The 24,053-nt window shown below is 46.7% G+C and overlaps 1 protein-coding gene and 1 long non-coding RNA gene across 2 annotated transcripts in view; both read left to right on the top strand.

Annotated features, from left to right (window-relative positions):
* Positions 1-387: 387 nt before the first annotated feature.
* LOC115318147 overlaps positions 388-24,053 on the top strand; it is an 88,142-nt gene continuing 64,476 nt past the window's right edge. Inside the window, exon 1 of the mRNA XM_029977876.4 lies at positions 388-774. Within this exon, the coding sequence (XP_029833736.2) occupies positions 580-774 (195 nt within the window). The 5' untranslated portion in view covers positions 388-579. The remainder of the gene's footprint in view (positions 775-24,053) is intronic.
* Positions 22,385-24,002, top strand: LOC115313603. Its single transcript, XR_005717669.2, has 3 exons — positions 22,385-22,466; positions 23,064-23,263; positions 23,909-24,002. It is a non-coding gene; the product is annotated as an uncharacterized LOC115313603 (long non-coding RNA).

Genomic DNA, 24,053 nt, shown 5'->3' with positions numbered 1-24,053 from the left:
GTCGTAGCAGCCCTGCGTGCCTCGAACGAGTTCACGGCACAGCCGCCTTGGTTGTGCTTCATCGTAGCGGTCCTCGTCTAACTGGTCTATACGATTACGCAGCTCGGCTGCGTAATCGTATAATTACGGCGGCTAATTCCCAGATATCGCACCCCAAGTGGTGCCTCAAAATTGTTTTCTTTTTTGCTCCCCAAGTGTACTGGAAGAAACGGAACACGAGAAAAGAATAGTGCAGTTGCATATCGATTCTATGCTTAGTCGTGTGCAGCCGGGGCGTTAAAGAATAAGGTGCCGGTCAGAAACTCTGCACGGCGGATGTGACTCATAGTTTCGGTTTCCTGCGTCTGCTCACCCTCCCCTCCCTTCTACCGCATTCAGAAGCTCGCCTATCGCAAGGCGGCGGAAGCAAGCCCACCGCCCGGTTGCGCATAGAATTCTCCAGTTACGCAAGCGCCGCCCGACGACGAACGAACTCTTCGCGCCGTTGGGAACATCTGTCTGGTTCCGACTTCCTACGCGTTATTTTGCGTCGCCCGGTCGTTCAGCCGATCCAGATAACTGCCCAATTTGCTCCGTTTCATGTACCAAGTTATTAGAATGTCTACTGGAGGTGGTGAGTGTGAGACAAAAACCACACCTGAGGCTTTGCCGACGACGAGACAGATCAAGAGGGAGATCATCCGCTACGCGAAATATGCCGTCCCGTGCACAGCGATCGCCGCTCTCGTCGTGGCGTTTGTCCTCCTGTACAAGTCGGCAACATCGACAACCAAGGTAAGAATGGAAATATCACCCTTATGCATCTGAAGGTCTCTCTAAACAATGGTGAGAGTTACGATCCGGAGAATAGCTATGTTTCAATTTGCCTTGGCTCCTTACATTATACCCGCGTTCACTTGAAGTACGAGTGTAGCACAGCTACAAGTGCGAATTCGCGGCTTTCAGATCTCCCCGCAAGCATTCTCGTGCAGCGCAAGTATTTTTTAGGGTAACATACAATTTCTTGTGGCTTGCGCTTCGCTTCCTCTTTAAATAAAAAGAAATCTAGTGGCGACTGCGCAATCAAGGACTCTACACCATTTGTTTGCGAGGGATCTTGTGAAAAACGTGAATATTGCCCTTTGATTCCTTTCTTTGTTTTGTGTTTGAGTACTATTGTGTCTTGTTTATTTTTTCTTGTGTCACTACTGTTTGTGTAAGAGAGGGAGCGAGGACTCGCAAAGGCAGGAGGTAGCTTTTTACCTCGATCTCGCTCCATGATTTGTTTAATGGAAATAAACAATAATAATATTATCTTTTGACATTGACAGGTATTTTAGAAGGCTGTGAAGGCGTGTTTCATCTTTGATAGACCGGCAATTTATATAACAAATAATTGGTGTATTGAAAGTATTCCGTAGACAGTCAGGGACGACTTTCTGCGGAATTTACGAAAAGAGTAGCCGAGCGCCTGCCTAGCTTTAATTGGTGCTAGATGGAGCCCGCGCTCCTTGTACACTTGGCTGAATCGGCAAAGAAAGTTGACACCAATTATAGCGCTGTTAATGTAAACAAATTCACGGTGTCTGTGTTTTGTCACACCTTGCGTAAAACCAGATATTCCATTCAGGCGTTTCCAAACAAATTACGGCGCGCGGGCAAGATACGGCCCGCGTTCCTACCAATGGCTTCCATCCTGCTGCGAGTTTCCACCACTGCTAACGTCGCCAAAAAGAAAAAGCGCGCGCGTAAAATAAACACGCTGCGTCGCTCAGCAAACTCATCACATCCGTTCTGATCACTAGCAGATGGTACGTGTCATATAACATAGTACATGTATTGCACGGTGTCATCACTGGCATCACTATTCTTAACCACCTGTGTCTGCGTAACTATGTCAAACTTCCTTTGAGTTCTCATGTATACACGCTTAGTGTTACATCTGAGAACTATTTCATAGTGCCATCACCAGTTCTACCATTATCCTTATTCTTCTGCCTTTCGTAAAAATTTAGACTTCTTCTGCACGCGGATATACGCCCCCCGACGTTTCTGGTTCAAGCTTATTGCATGATGTCATAATTACTTAAAAATTGGATTTCAAAATAACATGTATACATTAAACCCCTTCAGACGTTTGTAAAACTCACTCTTGAATTTTTAACTTAAGACCGTCTCTAGAGTTACCTATTATATTTGTTTTACTTATCTAGTTTCTGGCCCCCGAGACAGCGACAGCTCCCTGCATTATACGGTGGGAACCTAGCGAATGATGAGGTTGATATGTCCTCGACCACAAAAATAGTATCTGATGGGTGAAAAAAGTATGTCACCAAACATCCCGGGTCACAAGCTTGGAAATTAACTTTCCAAGCATCACCTTTTGCCAATGGAATTCCGCAGACGCAAATAAGTGGCGACATCCGTGCTCCACAAGAAGCTAGCCGCGTGGTCTTCCTTCGCGAAAAATGCGGAAATCCTTCGATTTCTTTTTCTAGATAAGGTTGGATGTTTCCCTGCAGTCTGCTCAGCGCCGCTCGCTGTTTTACGCTGGATTGTATGCCTGCGAGCCTACAAGTCATAATAACTTTCTAACTTTCATTTCTAGGCAGCGACGTTTATTATTTATGCTGGCTCGTGCTTTATTTTGAAAGAAAAGGGGAGCGAACGTGCGGTCTAGTTTCTCTCTTATCAGCTACGCGAGAGCTCCAGCCCTGCTGCGTAGGCTGCGTCGCCGGCTCCACCGCATGGCGCTGTCGCTTTTCAAAACAGCTGCTTTCGTGATTTAATATATTTCGCTGTTAAAACAGGGATGTCCTCTATGAACAAGGAAGAAAACAGTTGATAACGTGGAAATAATATTGTATGTTAAATCCGCAGTCGCTTTGCTATTACATCATACAAAAAACACTATGTTCGTTGCTGAAATGATGACATAATTATCTGCGGGCACATATAAAACATGTTGGACACATTATTACTTCAGCCCCATGTCTTCTGCTTCCAACTTTTTTGCCAAGAGTTTTTGTATGATCCGTGTGACAGTCATAGGAGGAGGAAACTCGACTAAGAAAGTGTCGCCAGGCTATATGGTGTATAGTGTGTTAGCTGTGTGAACGCAGTAAATACAAACAATGGTAATTCCTGAAGATTTACACAGCGAGAGTTTGATCTTGCACTGAGATCTAGGAATCGGCAAGGCGTCAGCGGGAGGGTTATCACTGCACTTGTTCTAACGTTGTTGAAGTGCAATTTACGTGGTGCAGTGCGACTGCTAACGCAACACCTTTAAGACGGCGGTCCCGTGGCCACGACCATAATACCGGGGGCAGCTGTTCTAACGCTCCTGTTTGCGGTAACATTATTGTGTATGTGCGCGTGTGACTTATTTGGTTTCTTTCTGCAAAGGAATGACCAATTTATGATCACTGACTCAGTGCAGAATGCGGCAAGCATTCCCCAAGCCTTAACGCTCGATAAAGAAGCAAAAACGTGCAAAGTTTGATATCTTCAACGACGCGCCGTTCAAAGCATTCAAAGTTTCTAGAATTATCATGCACTGAAATCGAGTTCGTATTTTTAATGAACAGAAGAAGGACCCGTATGGTTCCGTGTTTACGTGTTTTTTTAATTAGTACATTCATCTTTTTTAATGTTTGTTGAAAAGGAGTCATTATTATGCGAGTTTGAACTTTCGTAACTCAGTTTCCCATCATGACGCAGCAACAACACATAAGGTTACGCTCCTGGTACACAAAAGAAATCAGCATAAAAAATTTATTAGAAGTGAAACGCTAGCAGTTCATCGTAAACACCACGTTATTATGACACAATTTTAAAGAAATGCCTTTCACGCGTTCCTGTTTTTTTTTTCTTTTCAGATAGCATTCTGACATCTGATTGCATTTTTTATAACCTGTATGCTAAAGTCACCAGGCTGCTTCTCTGTAGGGCTAGCTTGATTGTATTTATGTTCACAATTTTTTAAATAATTTTAAATCATGAGGCTATTTTGAAGCTCGACTCTGTACGCGAGAAACCGGTTTCAAAGAAGAGGACAGCAGTTTAAATGGCGACTTTGGAATTTCAGCTTTTCTCGTTCTAGTTAAAATCAGTCTCCATACTTGTAATTTTTTTTAAAGCGGACGACTTTGTCCTAAATATCAAAAAGGACTTATATTGTAGCAGACGACGCGCACTTGCTCCATCTTTTGAAAGATTGCTGAAATACGAGGTTGAGAGGTTCAAAAAAGGTGGCGCTGAAACTGTTTCTCACGCAGATGATTCTTGTCTCAAATATTTGCTCGCGCTTCTTCCTAGATTCTGCAAAAAATCAACTAAACTTGCAAAAAAAAAAAAAAATCAAGAAGCGTTTTCCAACGGTCACAAGCGAGTTCTCGAAAACACCTACTGCTTATAATAAGTTATTGAATGCTTCCCGCCATCTTGCGACACACACCTCGAAAGGTGCAAATATTGAACTACCTCTGATAGCGACGACGAAGTGGAATTTCGTTTCCTTCTCTACAAGATAAACAAACAGACATTTTTTGAGGGTCCAGCTTTTCAACCGTGCCTGTTCTGTTCTAGCCGCCATCCTGAGGGGATTCTTAAAGGGGCGATGCAACAATTTTTGTACTTCGAGCATATACCGCTTTGAACGGATTTCTGACGTTAATGACCTATGAAGCACGCGTTCGTTTTTCACCCCACGCAATAGAAGTCCCAGAAAAATATTAAAGAAAAACGAGCAGCGTTCGCCCCCTCAACTCGCAGCCAGAACAAGCGGCCACGTGATCTGGGGCCGATTATATGTCACCAATGTTGATCATAGCCACGCGCTGAGGTTGGAAAAGTACAGGACACGCGCTGAGTTCCAGACATTTGTTATAGTTCGGCTATTGTCGTCGTTGCAACGATTGAACAAGGGCCACTACCCGAATGCTTCTCGAGCTAGTTATTATCACGAGCCCAAATCGAGACCCCAGGCAATGTTGGGGTCCAATCAATGAACCCCATTAAAATATCATCATTGGGGTGTACTGCGATCCCCAAGTTACGTCATCAAATTTTGCAATGCAGAAATTGAATGAAAATGATCGCTTTTGTCCTTGAAATTACACCGAAACAAAGGAGTTTCTTGACCAGTGGCGTTGTGTGCGAGTACCCTTCACTGTTAGAAAAACTCCTGTCAAAGTATGGGACACATACATACTAACCTTGTTGCCACAACATGTACTGTATTACCGGACTACAGAACATGTTCCATACTTCTTTAGTACGGGACATGTTGTTGTTGTATGGGCAGCCACAGTAAGTTCCATACACCATCATCACGGAACAGGTAGTATATGCCACAGGAAATGTGCCATCATGGCACACAGCAGCACATGTTCGGTTGCAAGCCATGCTAGAACATGTACCATTTTCACGAAGTACATCACATGTTCCAATGCGTCCAAAATGACACAGGTTAAATTTCTTGTACTTACGGAAAAAGTTCAGTCTTGTTTGTGATGGTACTCGCCCCATTTTATGTTACTACCGCTATTCACGAGTACATCCGGGCTTTGTATGTCACATGCCAAGCTTCTCCTTAAAAAAGTTGATATGTGACATGCAAAACAGGGATGTACTGACAGTTTGCAGGCGCAACTTGATGCAAGTCTTTGCAACATAAAATTACCTGCAATGCGGAAATTTTCCCGAAACTTGTATGGAAAATTTGAACTGTCGTATCTAATGCGAGCACTAACCTGAAAAACAGAACAATGAATATGTGACATATATACTTAATAGAACAGCCAGGAATGCTATGAGAAAGTGCTCGCATGCTACGTCAAGTTTAGAGATCATTGTACATGTAGGGACGGGGATAAAGGCATATAAACATTTGTAAACATCTTTATGAAACTAATTTCACGCTTGGTCGTTTTGGTTCCAAACCATAGGAACGGACCCATTGCGAAGAAGACTGAACAGTTTGCTGCTTCAAAAATATTTACATTTATTTTTCTTTTAAATGACTAGAACACATACACAATAAGAATACATTTCATGCCGCAAATATATTTGGGGCAGCTCAGCTATCAAAAAAAATATCAAAGTGAGCAGTCTACTAAAGAAAAATGTCACAAAAAATTATGCTGACAAGCTACACCTCGAAAAGAACCATCTTGGCCTATGACAACAAATAGTAATATTAACAATAGAAAAAAAAATGAATGTAAACAATCACCGAATTTTCTTTCCACTTCTTTTGGAACTTCGAGAACTCTTGGAGGGCTCCCTGCGCCTTCAGACGCACCAGAGCAACTTTTCTTCAAGACTGCCGCAACCCCTCCTGGGGGTTCATTGCCACAAGTCGCCTGAAAGAAAGAGCACTTAAATAATGGGCGGGATTATTCAGAGGAAGATGTCTAACAGAAGCTAAGGAGTTCCTGACTCCTTCTTTAACTTCTCTATCGGTTAGTAATCCAATCTGAACGAATTCTAAATCTTGACTATAGTATACTTTCAAGCCGAGACAAACGCCGCTAATCTGGACAGCCCGTGCACACACCATGAGCCTCCAAAGTCTGATCCTTGCATCAAAACAAATTTCGATTGTACAAAAAAAATTTTTTTTTTTTACCCCACTGGCATCAGTTCTCAGTAATAACTGCGCACGTTTCGGAACTTGCGTGAGCACACAACGCTAAGGCATTCTGCAACCCGAGACGGAGGCTACAAAGGAGGACACACACATCCATCTCAATTGAGACGTATGTCTTCGTAGCCTCCATCCCGGTCTGTAGAATGTCATATTAACCAGCTCGCCTGCCTAGTAACGTTGCACACAACAATACTTCGGTTAAAAAGGGAATTCAGAGTACCAGTCAAAGCAATATTACAAAAAAGCTTGCCTGAAGTGCTTAGGCAGAATATTGTGGTTAATATTAGAACACTGAACATTCATGTGTTTTGGTTCATATTACTTATTCTAACTGATAAGCATAGCCCGGTCACAGGTATATTTACGTGCCCCTGCAGAACAAGGGCCCATGCATTTTCGGCCGAGTGATACTAAGGCGGGTTAAAATATAAGTTGCACGTACCGTAGGATGCATATGTTCTAGTATTGGTTTTATATGACAATATATCTAAGTACCAGATTCATATTGATTCTTTCATTATATTGCAACATAATAATAGGATTTAAAAAGAAGCGGTCCTCTCCGCAGCACATCCAATTAATGTGAGTAACGAATTGTAAAGCGAATTGTAAATAAGGGTGTCTAGAAAGCAGCACATTAACCTTTGCCTTTATTAGTGTAAAGTTTCAACAAAAACATGGTTCAACATGTTCCAGGTTGCTGTTGAAGGTGCCAAACAAACACAAACCCTAAGGCTAATATTCTGCTCTACAAAACATTTTTTTCCAAATTGCTGTCGAAAGTTAGACACTTTGCTTGATGTAATTGGCAATGCCTCAGCGACAGTGTGACCAAGCTGAATGAAACCCTTAATATTTACATGGGAATACTGCAATACGTTCGAGGAATCGTTATGCGTCTGCTATGCTGTTTTTTTTTTTTTTCTTTACAGATTTGTTTAAAGAAAAGCCATGAAAGCTACACTTATGCGGTTTGTGCGAGTGAGTTATACGCTCAGGGGGACATTACCGGGGTGGCTAATCTTCGCGATAAGTCGGCTAATTAATTGAAATCCGTTAATTATATTTTAATTAGTGGAAGTAGTCGTATGTTTCCAATTAGATATTTGCTGAGCGTCGTTCAAATCCCCTAAATCAGTAATTTTTGAAAGACTTTGAGCGCGTGAAAAACGCAACAGTGTGCTGAAGTTACTACTCCTGGAGCAGGTACAAGGCTGGGGCTAGCTAAGAGACGGAAAAATCGCGCGGGCGCCTTACCGCAACCGCTAGCCTAGTGCTCTACAAGTGGTAACTTTATTGTACTACTACACTTCTCACGCGCTTAAAGTGTTTCTGAAAATGACTCATTTAATGGCTTTCGATAACACTTAGCAAGTTTTTAATTGGAACCATAGGTCTATTTTCACTAATTAAAAAGTTAACCAATTTTAATTAATTAGCCGAGTTTTTGCAAAGATGAGCCACCCACACAATGTCCCCCTGGGCGTATAACTCACTCGCACAAACCGTGTAAGTGTAGCTTTCATGGCTTTCTTTAAACAAATCTGTAAGAATAAAAAAATCATGTATATGTACAGTACTCACCAAAGGAACACGCGACTGTATTACCTCTTAAAATTACATCAATCTATGACGTAGCGCACAAAATTGTTGCATTAAGCATTAAGCGTTCGGCCACCGACAATTTAGCACGTTTATGCGGTAATGAACAGTTTGTGTGTTCCTACAAGTTTCGGAAACATTGCACATTGCCAAAGGAAAACAGTGTTTGAACTTTTTGACTTGTACCCTATACTGTAAACGACTTATTTTTCGCGGGCTCAATATTTCGCGATTGAGGTAAAAGTTGAAGATTTGGAATAATTCGCGGGTTCTAATTTTCGCGATGCGGCGGGATCCCAATATAGATTCCAATGTGTTCACATTTTACCAAAATCGTTCGCGAAACCTTTTTTTTTTTCTAATTGTAGGCGATTTGGCAAAGTTAGTATCTTTCGAAAAATAAGTCGCCTACAGTCTTCGAAATCTCCAATTCTGAGCCCAATTGGCTTTGCCGGAAATACGTTGAGGAGCACACCACCATTCAAAGGTATGCCAAACTGCTTAGGATGTTGGCAAGGACACGATAACAGATTAGGTACATAATTTATTGCTAACGGCCTTTTATGTCATTAACGCTGTCAAAAATTACTTATCAGTTATTGCTGCTTCCCAGACAAAAATAAATCGCCTATTTATTTCTTCACGAAATGCAATATCCACTTGACAATTCAACCACTTGAAGGAATTAGAACTGTCCATGCGATACATTTTTCCAAAGCAAATTTACAGTGCACATTTTCATAACTGAAAGGCACATTCATAGTTACGTCTAAACGAACTTCAACGCTGCTGGCAGCTCAGCAGGGTACTTTAGGTTGAGACAACAGTATGTGGCGTACATCAGCTCCAGAGCAGAGAGGAAGCTGACGCCTTCGAAGCACCTGGTGCCATCCAGTGGCAGTTGAAGATGCTTCTGCCTGAAAAAAAGTCGATCTTTTTAGTCATAAAGGAACGCTGAACCAAACGTTTATGATTGCAATTGTGTTTGAGAGCATTAATACCTAGGACTTTTGGGAGTTATACTATTTTCAAACATGGCACACCTTTTCAGTTTTTATCTGGGGAGGAGACATTCAGTTTCTTCCGGTTAGCATGTATACCCATGAGTTTTATCGCTTTATTCTGGTGATATGTATAGTATCTTCCGTTAATTCACAACGCAAAACCGCACTCCGTTGCGGTGAATGAACTTGATACGCGATGAAAACAAGTCAAATCCCATCCTCTAAAAAAAGGGAACTTGACACACAAAACCCAATTACAATTCACGAGCATGCTCATGAATGTGCGAGGCTGCATGCACAATGCGCGAGTCTGGTCGCATATTCACGAGCAAGCTCGTGAATTGCGAGGTTGGTTAGGTCATGATGGCGAAAATATTTGTTTGAGGGCTCTGCAGTAATTTGTATTGGCAGAGCATAGTTCTGCCACTATGGCCAGGATTCGGGTCGTCCAATAAAAGAACGTTAACGCGCGTCGTGCGTACAGAAACTTCCAGTAGAGCTGCACGACGTCGTGCGTGTAGCAATACTCTACATAAAAAGGGTGTCCTTCTCAGGCCATAAGCGGGAGTTCACTCTGAGCATGCGCAGCGTTCAGACAGCTCCAATGTGGCGTCGAGTGAATACCACCTATTACAATAGAAGTTTCGACTCGGCCGGGGTAATTTCGAAGTATATTCGTCTATCAGTAGCCTGAGTTATTTTGGAAATATCAGTCCCGAAAAAATGCCATCAATTTAGTCCACAAAACACCTGGAGTGACGGAGCATCCGCGGCGCGCACACGAGCATTAGCAAGACGATGATTGAGTACTGGCACAGCGCGGATAAGTTTACTGGGCGACTCAGAGTATCGCACGATAATGCGTAGCTATTACTAAGATGCAAAAGCCTGCATTATTTCTCTGCATCAAGCAGGTGCCACCTTTATTTGACCGCATATTCGAAAAGCTGCCAAGAACGCTCACACGGTCGAGAAGCTGAGAAACGCAGTGCTCCGCTATGCCTTTCAGACGCATAAAAAAAAAAAGTTAAAAACAAGCCCCCTTTATCGAACGCTGTATTGAGAATATATTACGCTTTCGACCTTAGGAATATACTTCGTTCCTTAAAACATAAATGACCAATGTTCACGTCTTCTGATCCGATCTTCCCTCATTCTCCAATTGCCCCATCCTCCTCCCCGATCAAGCGCTGAACTTTGAACCATGTGAGGTTGAAGTTAGCGGCGAATCTAGTTTAATTCGATGCGCTTAAGTCACGCATGTTGACAGCGGCTTGGCATAATAACGCGGGAATATTGCGGAAACCGTGCTCTCCTAGTGCCCAACTACTAAATAGGGTCGGGCAGTATGTCGCCCCGAATCAGGAACTATAAAAGGCCTAGCTTTATGCGGCTGGGAAGACGAGACGCTGCACGATGGGCATCCCGAACTTGGAATATACGACACCTTTAGAGATAGTAAACTAACACTGGCGTTAGGAACAACTTAACGTATACGTACCTTGGAAAACAAAGACGTCTACGCACCGTAGAACGCCGCTGACGACGTGCCAACAACGCCAAACTCGCCTTCCGAACGGGTAGCAGCATTCCGCAGCCCCCGGGCCTAGAGCACTATATTGCTCCTACGGAGCAGAGTAGCGCAATCCTTTGAACCCCGTGTTTTGCCGACAACATGGCCGACGGAGCGGCTCGGCGCGAGTCACGTGGTACTCAGGGTTCCAGGAGGCGGCCCGCCCTACGGGAGAATACATGGAGATCGACACAACACGGCTGATTAAAAATGAACGGCGAGTTCACACTTTTCAAAACTAGTCTGCCGTGAAGTTAGTAAAGCAATAAACACTTCATCAAAGTTTTAATAATATCGGATGCGTGTGCAAATTTTGAGAAGGCAATTTCCAAGGCAATGGCGTTTGAAGCAGACGATTTTTGCTCGCAGCGGAAATGGGCTTTTCGGGTTGGCCGAAGCGGGTCACGTGAATGGTGTGACGTCGCCGTGTCGTCTGCTGCATGATGCTTCTCAGGCAATTTTTAAAAAAAAGTCAGGTCCTTGCGGGGCACAAAACTTAGCGCGAATTATTCTAAAGTGTTCCATTATTATGTCAAAAACGATTGCGATTCCGTATATTCCCACAACACTGAAGAAACAACGATTTTCTCACGTTCTCCATGCATTTCTGACCGCAGTTGGAACCTCCGGGCGTTCGCCGCTAGTCGCCGAGAAGCGGCGTTCTAGATTGCGCTACTCTGCTCCGAAGGAGCTATATAGTGCTCTACCCGGGCCCACGCCGGCAGGCAGCGGCTTGCGCATGCGCGGGAGAGAGATGTCTTCCTTCGTGCGGCGTAACTCGGCTCTCGGGCGCTGTACTTCCGCGGTCTGATTGAGTTCCATAAAAATTCCTGGAAATCCGGCACTTTTGGGCGCGTTCAATTCGCTTACACCAGTTGAACAGACTATAAACTCTAATCTCCTAAGGCTTTTTCATTGATACGGATAAGCTCATACTTATTGCTTAAATAGCACATTTCAATGCATATGGTACAGTTCCCGTTCTTGAAAGCAAACAGCACATTATGTGCATTTCCAGAAAACGGGACATGTTCTATTCGGTTTTTCCACGTAGATTGATGGAATTTTCTAACAGTGTTGAGTCCCTCTAGTGCCAGTAAGCTCGTGTAAAGTGAAAAACATTTCCACTGAATATCGTTGCAGTGCCCCTTTAAGCTTTCAACATTGCTCTGGTCGCAGACAGCTCACGAAGAATATTATGTCCGAAAGAAGTAACGAAACATCACAGTGTGGGAAAAAAAAGTCATCGTAATGTGACGCCAAGGAAAAGTATATAATAAATTCTTTTCCAGTGAAGTGCGTTGCCAAAACCGTTGCACATGGGCAAAACTCTTCCTAGGTCGTCTTTCTTTGGATTAATTTTTATTTCAGTTATTGAAATTATTTTAATGCCAGATGATACACTTTTACGGTGTTGGTTTATATATGCGATGACTCCAAGTTCCACTGTGCGCTGTGCACGCACCGTGCCTCTTGTCCTCTGAAATTAATGACAAGCACCTATGGTCTACTTGCTATACTCCGTTTCAACTTACGTTGTACCGCAGCGAAGGCTACACTCTCAGAAATTGGAGGTGTAGTACTTACACACGTTTTATCACATATAACACCCACAACTACATTTCGGCGTTCAGTCCCATGACGTCGAACTGACAAATCCAACTTGTACGAGTGGCTTCATAGCTGTGTGATATATTTTTTTCTTAAAGAGCTAATGTACGCACCAAAAACTACATCCGAAACAACAAAAAAAACACTTGACTGTTTTCTCGTAGTCTTCAATGCGAACATTAGCCATTTTAATCAGTTGTATCATCCGACTATCAAGCCTCTCGTGAAAGTTGGTATCGTCGGTTAGACGTCACTGGACTGAACGACGAATTGCAGTTTTTGCGGTGTTATATACGGGACAAGGAGTGTAAGGTCTAAACCCCTATTTCTGAGAGTGGAGAAGCGCGAGCTTATAGCTTTGGCAGCTGGCCTTAACGCACGAGAGATTGTGCCGCCAAGACGTGCCCTAGAGCAGAGAGCTCGCTCCTGTAGCCTTTCCTGCGGTACATCCTCAGCTGAGACTGGGAGCAAGAAAGCACCTCCAAAGCCAGTGCACGAGCTGAGCGGGACTCAAGCCGCGTCTCGAGGTGCTCGCGCGTCCCAGCCTTTGCAGTGCTTTCTTTCACGCAATCTCAGCTGAGACGCTGCTCTAGCAAGCCGGCCCAGGGTCACAAGTCGTGAAGTTTTCTCGCGCTTCTTTTTCGTTCTTGCGAGCTTTCGCAATCAGTAGCTTCGATCGATGAACCAGAACCTCCTGCGCCGGTGCAGAAAATTGTAGGACGGTGTACTTCCGGTCATACCTCGATAAACATACAGGAAGTACACTGCCCTACACTTTTTTGCACAGGTGCAGGAGATACATGTAAATCGAACGAGGCTAGTGTTGCGAAGTAAAGAGAGATGCTCAGTGCTGACCAGTGCCGGGCTAGAGAGCGGCTTTCCTTGCGGCTTTCACCTTCGCCTAGGAACAATGGGACTCTATACTTCGTCTCACCCTACGATGGACTAAAGGCAGAAGCTACGAACCGCCAGATCCAATCACGAGTTACTTAGACATTGCGGGTATTTCGCTTCGATGCACCTATCGGTGCCCGCGTCTCGGATCACTGACGAGGGGACGGGTGGACAGTGGTTCGGATCGAGCAATGAATGACTCAACGATTTTACATTGTAAAGAAAGCCACGACGTATGCTATTTGCAGTGTCGAGGCTATAAAAATGACGCAGCGTTTTTGGATACGGAGCATTATTCGACCAAAGCTAACCAATGCTACGCGTGTCATAGATTAGCGTGGAACATGATTGGACCTGGCGGCCCGTGGCGTTGGCCTTTAGTCCATCGCAGGATGAGACGATGTATAGGAAGGATTTATTTTGACGAAACCGACTTCGCTGGTCGGATGTGTATACTTCGTCTCACCCTACGATGGACTAAAGGCAAAAGCTACGGACCACCAGATCCAATCACGAGCCACTTAGAAATTGTGCGGTATTTAGTTTCGATGCACATATCGGTGCCCACGTCTCGGATCACCGATACGAGGACGGGTGGACAGTGGTTCGAATCGAAGAGCACTGAGTGACTCAACAATTTTACATCGCAAAGAAAGCCACGATATGTAGGCTCTTTACAGCGTCGAAGCTATAGAAATGATGCGGCTCTTTTGGATTCGAGCATTTTTCGTCCGCCCCTAATCAATGTTAAGCGCGTCATAGTATAAGGTGGAACGTGATTGGACCTGGCAGCACGTGGCTTTGGCCTTTAGTCCATCGTAGGATGAGACAACGTATAGCCGCTGGTGGTGTGACCACATCCCCAACACCACCTGAACCATCATGAAAAAAATCTTTCCCCACCATTGCGACTGAAAATGTGTGCCATTATACTTGATTGTAATAACTGTAGTCAGCTGATTGAAATATGCTTCGGCTTACGATCGTCAAATGCTTGTCTAAAGAAACTCGTTCCTTGAGAAGGCGAAGAGAAATGGGTGTTCTGCATAAATTCCCTGGAGGCAAGCGGCCTACTGATCTGTGAATCTGATTACTCTAGAACCTCCTTAAACTCAACCACGGAGCAAAGAGGCCAACACGTTGAGGAGGAGGTGCCTCTCAGAAGGAATTAAAGCGCTGTAGCAAGCGTAGGGTTACAGCGACACCTTCGAGCTGCCGCCGCAGGAGCAAGTACGCGGACTCCCCGTTCAAAGGCCGCAAGAGGTCGCGCTTGTTCATGAACTGTAAGGTTCTTCCTTGGTTCTTCCAGGCGATGGTTTTTCCAACTGCTAAACGAGGCCTGCGCTTGCTCATTAAGGGGTATTCACATGAGGGAAAAATCCCGGGGATTTATCCCCGGCGAGCGCGCATCACGAGACGAAAACGCGAGGCTTCTGCACATCGCAAAGCCTGACGTTTTCGTCACGAGAAGCGCGTGCCGTGGAGAAATCCCCGGGATTTCTCCCCCGTGTGAACCTAAACACGTCAGGAGAATACCGCGGAGAGAAAACTTGCACCGTAGAACCCGGGAATCACCGCCTCGAACCACACCGCCGCCAATTCCAATCTGAATGAGCATCATACCGTCGCGCTAAATTTCTCGTCGAAGTCGAAGACACTCTTAGGGTAGTTTAACGTTTCCCTGGCTAAACGTCTAACAACATATCACTTACGGTGTATTCGCAGAAAGAAGGTTTTGTACACAGAAAAAAGCAGACTTCATCCCAATTCGAGGTCACCCTCGCCACGTCAGAAATTCTTGCTGATCCCCGTTCTCCGCCACCCCGCCGATATCTTGGGATTTTCCATCGTTCCGACGAGGAAATAATATAGCGTCAAACGACAAGCTCAATTTTGTGTGTAAAGAAAATGGTGAAAGATTAAATTGATCACCTTCTTGTAACAATAACGCCGAGGTTGACAATCTGATATTGGTGATATCTTTTTCTTTCATCGACAAAAATAAGAGTAGATAGTGATACATTCCGGTGTAGTCTTCTGCTAAATGCTTATACGATGTGTGTGGGGAAGGACCGTTAGAGGGACTGCAGACTGGAGGATGAAAAACAGAAAGAACTACATCAAGAGCAGGGTGATACGTATCTTTAGGAACCATATAAAGTTCACTTCGAGCCAAATGTATACCGTCTGTGTTTGAAAAACATAAATCTAAAGAATTGCCCTTGTCGTTTAAAATGTTATTGTGCTGTCTAAGAAAAGAAGTAAAGTTGAGGAGATAGTTGCGCTTTTGTTTACAATAAAAGTTGTCAGTAAGGACATTGAACTGTATCCATTTAATACCTGGAGCGTTAAAATCCCGCAAGATTAAGATATTGCTCCCCTGGGAATCATTCATTGTATTTTCAATGTCAGCGAGACATCTTTGGAAATCATCTGATGTCGTACGTTCTCCTCTAGAACATTCAATTTCTACCAACAGAGCCTCGGGAGATTTTTCCAAATCCTCACGTCTCCGTGAACTATATTGACTGTTAACTGCGACCAATACACCGCCTCCTACTCGGCCCCGATGTGGAAAACTTCAAGTTTTCCACATCGAGTGAGCACAGATGCCAAACGATGTCAGTAGAGGTGGTGACCGGAACCAGCTTGGTCACAAACAAGGCTCTCCGGCAGGAAGATGAGGGGGCAACGCTCAGCTTGCACGCCACAGACGCTCCGGCTTGCGCAGAGATTCGAGTCTTCGGGCCGTCCGGGTTTGGCTTAACAGGCAGTTCATCATCTTCCGTCGCCACGCTCACTTCACGCACCTCACCGTCAACCACAAGCTGCACTTTGTCGACCCGAACACTGGTGCGCACACCAATAAGGTGGAGGGCACCTGGGCCTACGTCAAGAACTCTCTTCCATCTGGACGGCGCGAGAGCCACCATTTCGCTGGTCACCTTGCAAAGTTCATGTTTTGGAGGAGAGAGAAGGCCCGCTGAAATACTGATAGGTTCCAGTCGTTCATCGCCGCGGCCGCCAAAATCTACAGCCCCGACGCAGACATGGGACCTTCTCTATAGTGCGGAAGACGAGGATTCTGACGGCCCCAGTGACTTCGGGTGATCCGCTGCGCTGAGCCCGTCACCCGCCTGCGTGTATAAAGACGACTTATGCGCCATCCGCGTGTCAAGTGCTCGTTACGTCAGTTATAGGTTCTGATAGCGGGCTAAACGGCCCTTTTCAGGACCCCCATCATTGGCAAACGGAGCTGTTTTCTGAATGCGGCACCCCGTGTCTCTGTAAAAAAGTTCACAGGAAAGACCCAGCAAAGGTATGTGGTCCCCAACTTGGATATCGCGTGTCCTGATTCAAATAAAAATTGTTCTTGCTTATTTCGCGCCTTTGATCCAAATAAATGCCGTCGTTGCAGTCGTCCCGCGGTGCTGTTGCTTGCTCAATCGCCGTCGACGTGTCTCGGCTTCGTCGTCTTCGCCAGCGGCGCACCGGCGAAGGCTGTTTGTTGATCTGACTGTAATCTGACACACCGCGTTCGGCTTTGGCTAGCAGACGGCATTCGTAAAATGGCGTCAGGTGTTGCTAGCTTCACGCGGCGGCACCGTGCGTTCTTCCATTCATTCGGTGTTCGTTGCCATGATGATGGCGAGGAAGGCAGACGAACTTTATGTTGTGGAAGTACGCTGCGGTGCAGCGATACCAGGTGTGTTCTAAGGCCCTTCCCGCATGCTTTTTAATGGGCGGAGGACAAACACAAAAAGTTAGAAATAAGGACTTGACGCAGAAGGTTGCATTTCTCCAGCGCCTAATTTGACGAGCCTTGCACGAAAAACTCAGTTTTTTGGGCAACCCGAGTACTGTTTTTTTTTATCCGTAACATGAGTGTAAAGTATCAAACTGCCGTATGGGCTCTCACGCTCCTTGTGCAGTGCTTGCTGCTGCGGAACAGCGTGTGCACGGCGATTCTGTTGTTGTTTTTCCTTTGGCATTGAAACAAGAGGAAGTAAAAGAACCGCTCTCCATGCAAAGGGTCGGGCAGACGATCAAGATTCATGGACTCTCAGCGGCTAATTGATCGGGTACGACCTAATCGCTTTTTATTCGATATGCGTGACCCTGGTTTCAAAGACACGCAGTTAAAAATTAATCACCTTTGAAAGAGCTCTGTGTCTTGGTCCCTCAGCCTGGGAACAACGTTTGCCGGATTCCCGTCGTTATCTCTGTGGCAAGAGATTTGGCGCACCCAGAAGACTATTCTGGGCGTTAAGTCGTCCTTACATATATGCACTAATTGCGTATGTAAAAGCATCTGTCGCGTTTCTATATCAGCGTCCCACATGCCCGCCATGGTACAGTTAATGCACAGCCAACCACGGGAACCAGAACCGCAGTGCACGCGCTAATCTGTAGCAATAACCGCCGTACAAGCAGCGCTAACAAGGCTCTACTCAAGCGCTAACAAGTCTCTACTGAAGCACTAACAAAGGCGCTACTAAAGCGCTAACGAGATGCTACTAAAGCACTAATCGAGCGCTATATTATAACTAAGTCACGCGCTAGGAAGCGCCATATGAGAGCTCTTTGAAACGCTTACGTAGCGCTAACTCGCTCCGCTCTATATGTGAAACGGCCTTTACAGAGCACTGGTGTTTACCCTAACATTCATAACAGCGCTGAGCCAGTGTGGTCTAAGGTAGCTATTCGAAACGGTGCAGTTTTGACGGTTGGCTCATTTCACATACCACCGGGTTCTAGTATTCAGACGCTACTGGAAGTATCAGGCACGGTGCTATCTCTTTGCCCTGAATTCTTGATAATAGGCGGAAACTTTATCTTTCCTGATGTGAAATGGCAATGTAGTCTTCTTCGAACAGCTGACACTTTTTCCCTCTATTCTTCAGTACATTTTGCATTTTACAAAATTTTGTGTAGTGCACATTTTGCATTTTGTGTAGTGCATTTTACTTCAAGTTGCAGTCTTTACTAAACAGTATTATCACCAAAGATAACTGGTGCTCACCGTTGCAGTAAGTGAGATCTAGTTTTGATAAATGCAAATCAAAATGCTTTCATGTCTTCTGTGTCGGTTTTACAGGGAATCAACGACCATGACGTCGTTATTGGTTATCTAAGGTGCCCTCACGCAAAAACGTCCGAATGTGTCCTATGAGGGTTTACTTCTATAACCAGGGTGACTATATTCTAGCTTGAGGGGAGAGCTTTTTTCCTTTCTTTAAAGATCCAGTCACACTTGCGACAGTCGCTGGAGCGACCAGCAACTAGGGACTGGTTTTTGGTCGCTAGCTACGAGTTTTGGGCATTCGCTCCCTGACCGAGTTATCAAGTCGCAAAAGCGAGTCGCTGGACGGCGGAGTCAATTACACTCTCATCGGAAGTGATGCGTGCGTTTGTTTGCATCCGGCACTACTTTCCGCGGAATTAGCGACGCCCGCACGGCGGCGGTGACTGACAAGGAGTTCTCCGCTGAAGCTCTCATTAATGCTATCGAAGACGATCCGTTCTTTTTCACAATAAGCGGAACGCCGACCACGAGGATCGGGACAAAAAGCTCCAAGCCTGGAACAAGATCGGCGACATTTTCGGCATGGCAGATACGTAGAGGATCACGGTTGAGAAAGCGCACACATGGCCGTCGTTTTACGTTCCGAAGAACCATTAAGTTTTTCGTTTTTTCCTGCCGGCGCCTGTAATTATAATAATAATAATAAAAAAAAACTTTTTAGCCCGCTTGGGATGGTGTTGAGAAGCGAGAAGCGAGCCTGGCGACTCGTCCGTCGCTCAATCAGGTGTCGACACTGGTGGTCGCCAGTCGCTTGTCGCTAGTCGCTCCAGCGACTGTCCCAAGTCGCAAGTGTGAACGGGCCGTAAATATTTGAAGAACTAAGCTCGTCTTTAGGTAATCGTCGATCTTTGAAATATGTTTTTCTAAAAAAACAAGGAATTCAATTGATCCTTACGTACCATCAAAAATACTGAGGTTAAGACAGAGTAAATATAAGTCGTGGATGAATGGCGAGCTGAGGGCCATCATAAGAAAGGCATGCTAATTTATGATGTCATTAAAAGCAAACCCCCGATCAATTAAGGCAACTTAAACAGTTAAGTAGTACCGACAGACACCAGTTAAAAACGTCGAAAAAAAGCTTCGATAATTTTCAGGAACATCGTCTAAAACCACCCGCAAACTGTATGTAATGATTTGTATCAGGGGTAACACAAAGGAAGAAGCTGTCATACCGCCAATTCATAGTAATGGAACATTGGTATCTATGACACTGAAAAAGCAGTGCGGATCAACAACTGCTTCCAATAAATGTTCGTCTCACCAATGCCAATTGGGCCACATCAGTTTCTGGCCGAGCCGATATTTCCAATGGTGAATTGTAAAATAAATGCTGACGGAATCGGAAGCCTCATTCTTAACCTGAATCCAGAAAAGGCCACTGGCCCTGACGGAATTATTAATCGCGTCTTGAAGGAATGCGCCAACGTTGCTTCTTATTTTCTATTTATTTCGTTCACAATGTCCTTGTCATCTTCAAAGCTGCCGGCAGAATGGAAGGTAGCCAGTCTTGGTGCTTGTGCATAAAAGCGGCTCAAAGATAAAGTATATAACTACCGACCTACGTGCCTTTATTATGCATGCTATAACAGTTCGAGCTCATAGAACGCAGCCTTTAGTCGATCTTCTGTACGCGATAAAATATTGTTCTCCCTTTTACCATGGTTTTAAAAGCGGCTTTTCGGGCAGAGCACAATTATTAAAAAAAATAATGATCTGGCGTCCTCGTACAATAAAGATTCTCAAATAGATTGAGCTTTTCTTCATTTTAGGAAAACATTCGAATCGGTTCACTCGAATTATACGTACTTAAAGTGTTCTCATTCAATATCTCAGGTTATGTATTATTATTCTTAAAATACTACTTTACTGAGCGAAAACAGTACCTGCTGTATCGCCGTACGGCTGCGTCACCACAACCAGGAGCGGCGCGTTCCAGCGCATGCCCGTGCCGGACATACGTCACCGGCGCGGGAGGTAAAAAGAAAGCGCTTGCCAATAAACGACGTTTTCATGTCCCGGCCACCGGCGAGTCTGGTTGACGTTTCAGTGGCGACGAGGGTAAACCGATATGGCGGCACGCCCGCCGCAGTTCGACGAGACGGCAGGCACCTGGGGCACATACCGGGTCCGGTTGGAGGCGTACTTCGAGGGTCACGGGATCACGGACGCGGCGAAACGTCGCGCGTTGCTGGTGTCTTCCCTAAGTGACAACGTGGTCCGAATTCTGCAAGGCCGCTGTCAATCGGCGTCCATCAACAGCCTGTCCTACGCAGACGTGGTTGGCTACCTAGAAGAACACTACGACCCGCAAGCCAACGAGATTGCAGCTAGCTACTCGTTCTTCGTGCGGAAACAGGAAGAGGGGGAGAAAGTACAAGACTTCGTGGCAGAGTTGCGGCGGCTCGCGAAGCATTGCAAGTTCGGCGACACCCTGGACCGGATGCTGCGAGACCGAATCGTCTGCGGCATACGGGATGACGAAGCGCGACGGGTTTTGCTGACGCGTAAAAAGTTGAGCCGGGAAGAGGCGGAGGAATTCGTAATCGCGTCTGAGATGGCCGATAACAACGTCAGGGCAATGGGAACGGCCCCCCAGGACTCAGCCGGCGGTACGCATTTCGTCCAAGGTCGGCGGAGGCCCCCAAGACAAGAAAACTGGAGGCCCCCAAGACAAGAAACCAGCGGTGCGAATCGACGCGCCTGGTGCTGGAGGTGCGACGCGAACCACTCCGAGGACGACTGCCGGCACCACAAGACCATATGCCACAGGTGCGGCACCAAGGGACATCTGGCGAGGGTGTGCAAGTACAGTCGGCCCAGCCAGCCAGGTGCGTACGCGCTGGCGGACATCAACACCGAGGAAGAGAGTGGCGAGGAAATGCTTCACGCCCTGGTGGCTCACAGTACAGCCAACAAAGACACGACGCCGCCGATAGAGTGGGATTTGCTATGGGAAGGCAGGAAGCTGCGAATGATTCTGGATACGGGCTCCCCAGTCAGCGTAATTCCCGAGAGCGCTTTCAAAAGACACCGTAAACGGTGGCCGGCCCTGGAAACGACCCCCCTACGCTTGTCGTGCTTCCTGGGGCCGCTGCCCGTTGTCGGCAAGATCACCATGAGTGTACAGTACGGACAGACGCAGGTGCGCAGCTCGTGGATTGTGGTGAACTGCCCAGGGCCGCTGCTTTGCGGTAGGAATACGCTGCGGGCGTTTTACGACGCAGGGGCACCGCTTCTAGAAACTGGGGCACCGCTTGGGGTGAACATGGTGCAGGCCGGCGCAGAGGGGCAGGACCTACTGGAAGAATTTGCAGACGTTTTTGAAGAGAAGCTGGGGTGCTGCCAGGGCCCACCAGTAAAGCTGTACAGGAAGGAAGATGCGCGACCCCGTTTTTGTAAGGCGAGGCCGGTGCCCTACGCGCTTCGCGACAAGGTGTCGGCGGAAATCAACCGCCTGGAGAAGGACGGCGTGCTCTCGCCGGTCAGCGTGTCGAATGGGCTACACATGTTGTTCCGGTGGCAAAGAAAAACGGCGAGATACGACTGTGCGGGGATTTTAAGTTGACGGTAAATCCAGCTACACACCTGGAGCGATACCCCTTGCCCAAAATTGACGACATTTTTGCGGCGTTATATGGGGGGGAACTCTTCACCACGCTGGACTTACGCAACGCGTACAATCAGCTTCCTCTTGACGAAGAGGCTCGAAAGATGACTGTGCTGAACACGCACCAAGGATTGTACTGTTACAATCGTCTGGCCTTCGGCATTGCGTCCGCACCGGCTCTGTTTCAACGGCGCATTGAGTCCCTCCTGCAAGGGCTCCCAAGGGTGCAAGTCTACTTGGATGACATCGTCATCGCAGAAAAGAAACACGACACGTCGACACTCCGGCAGGTGCTGCAGCGGCTACGGGAAAACGGCCTGAAGTTAAACCGAGCCAAGTGCCGTATCCGGGAGAAGCAAGTGTTCTTTTTGGGCCACAGAATCGATGCCCAAGGTCTTCATCCGGAGCGGACCAACCTCGAGGCAGTGACCGAAGCTCCAAGACCGACCTCGGTAAGCCAGCTCAAGTCTTTTCTGGGGTTTGTCACCTATTACGCCAAATTTTTGCCCAACTTGTCAACCACCTTGGCCCCTTTGTATAGATTATTGGCAAAAGGAGCGCAATGGCAGTGGGACGGGGATCAGGAAAGGGCTTTCCGGAAGACTAAGCAGGCTATGGCCGAAGCTAAGTTCCTGGTTCACTACAACCCCCGGCAACAGTTACGGATAGAATGCGACGCGTCGCCAGACGGCTTGGGTGCAGTGTTGTCACATCGCATGCATGGGAAAGACTACCCCATAGCGTTCCGGTCGAGAACGCTGACGAAGGCAGAGCGTAATTATTCACAGCTCGAGAAGGAGGCGTTGGCGCTGGTTTTTGGAGTTACCAAGTTTCGAGATTACCTGTTCGGCAACCGCTTTACGCTCGTCACAGACCACAAGCCGCTGACAGCGCTGTTCCACCCTGAAAGAGCAATTCCACAAATGGCGGCGGCTAGAGTACAGCGTTGGGCGTTACTACTCGCAGCCTACCAGTACGATCTCGAGTACCGAAAAGGAGACCACAATGGGAATGCAGACGCTCTTAGTCGTCTCCCGTTGCCGGCGCAGGAGGAGGGCAGCAGTGAAGTGCTCTCTGAATATGTGCTGTACACGCGGGGGTGGGACGACCAACCTATGTCCGCCCAGCAGATGGCCACCATGACTACGCGGGACAGCCTGCTTCGCCAAGTAAAAGCCTGGATTTACGCCGGATGGCCGTCGCACCTGCGCCCGGAGCAGCACCAGTTCCTACCGTACTTCAGCCGCAGGTATGAACTCACAGTGAGCCACGACCTGGTTTACTGGGGGCATCGCGTAGTTCTACCGGAAGCTGCGCGAGCGTTCATGCTGACGGAACTGCATGATACCCACCCGGGAATGACTGCGATGAAGCGTCTGGCTCGCTCCCTCTATTGGTATCCTGGTCTAGACAAAGATATCGAAAAGCTGGTAAATAACTGCTCGACATGTATACAGTGTTGGACGATGCCCGCGGCACAGGTTCCTTCCAAGTGGCCGGAGACCCACCAACGGTGGTCCCGTTTGCACTTGAACTTCGCGGGGCCACTGGAAGGGTACATGGTTCTAGTACTAGTGGACTCGGAAACAAAGTGGATTGAAGCCATACCACTCAAAACAGCTTCGGCCGAGACTACCATTGGAGTGCTCCGAGAACTGTTTGCGCGTTTCGGAGTGCCACGAACAGTGGTTTCCGATAATGGGCCGCAATTTTCAAGTGCAGCGATGGCACGATTTTTACAAGGGAACCATATACGTCATTTCACCACTGCGCCCTACCACCCTCAGTCGAACGGGTTAGCCGAACGGGCAGTACGCACGATCAAGGAGGGGCTAAAGAAGAACAGGGAAGGCTCGTTGCAAGATCGTATTTCCAGGTTCTTGTGTCGTTACAGATCTACCCCTATGAAAGAGGGCAAGTCGCCAGCCGAGTTGTTGTTAGGCTTCAGGCCCAGGACAAGGCTAACCGGCTTCTTCCCGAGGGGCGAGGAAGCGCAGCACAGCGTGGTCAAGCCGCAAGCCCCGGCCACGACACCACCG

Source organism: Ixodes scapularis, unplaced genomic scaffold (assembly GCF_016920785.2).
Source record: "Ixodes scapularis isolate PalLabHiFi unplaced genomic scaffold, ASM1692078v2 ptg001264l_1___fragment_5__unscaffolded, whole genome shotgun sequence".
Taxonomy (NCBI): domain Eukaryota; kingdom Metazoa; phylum Arthropoda; class Arachnida; order Ixodida; family Ixodidae; genus Ixodes; species Ixodes scapularis.
This window is presented reverse-complemented; position numbering and strand designations above follow the sequence as displayed.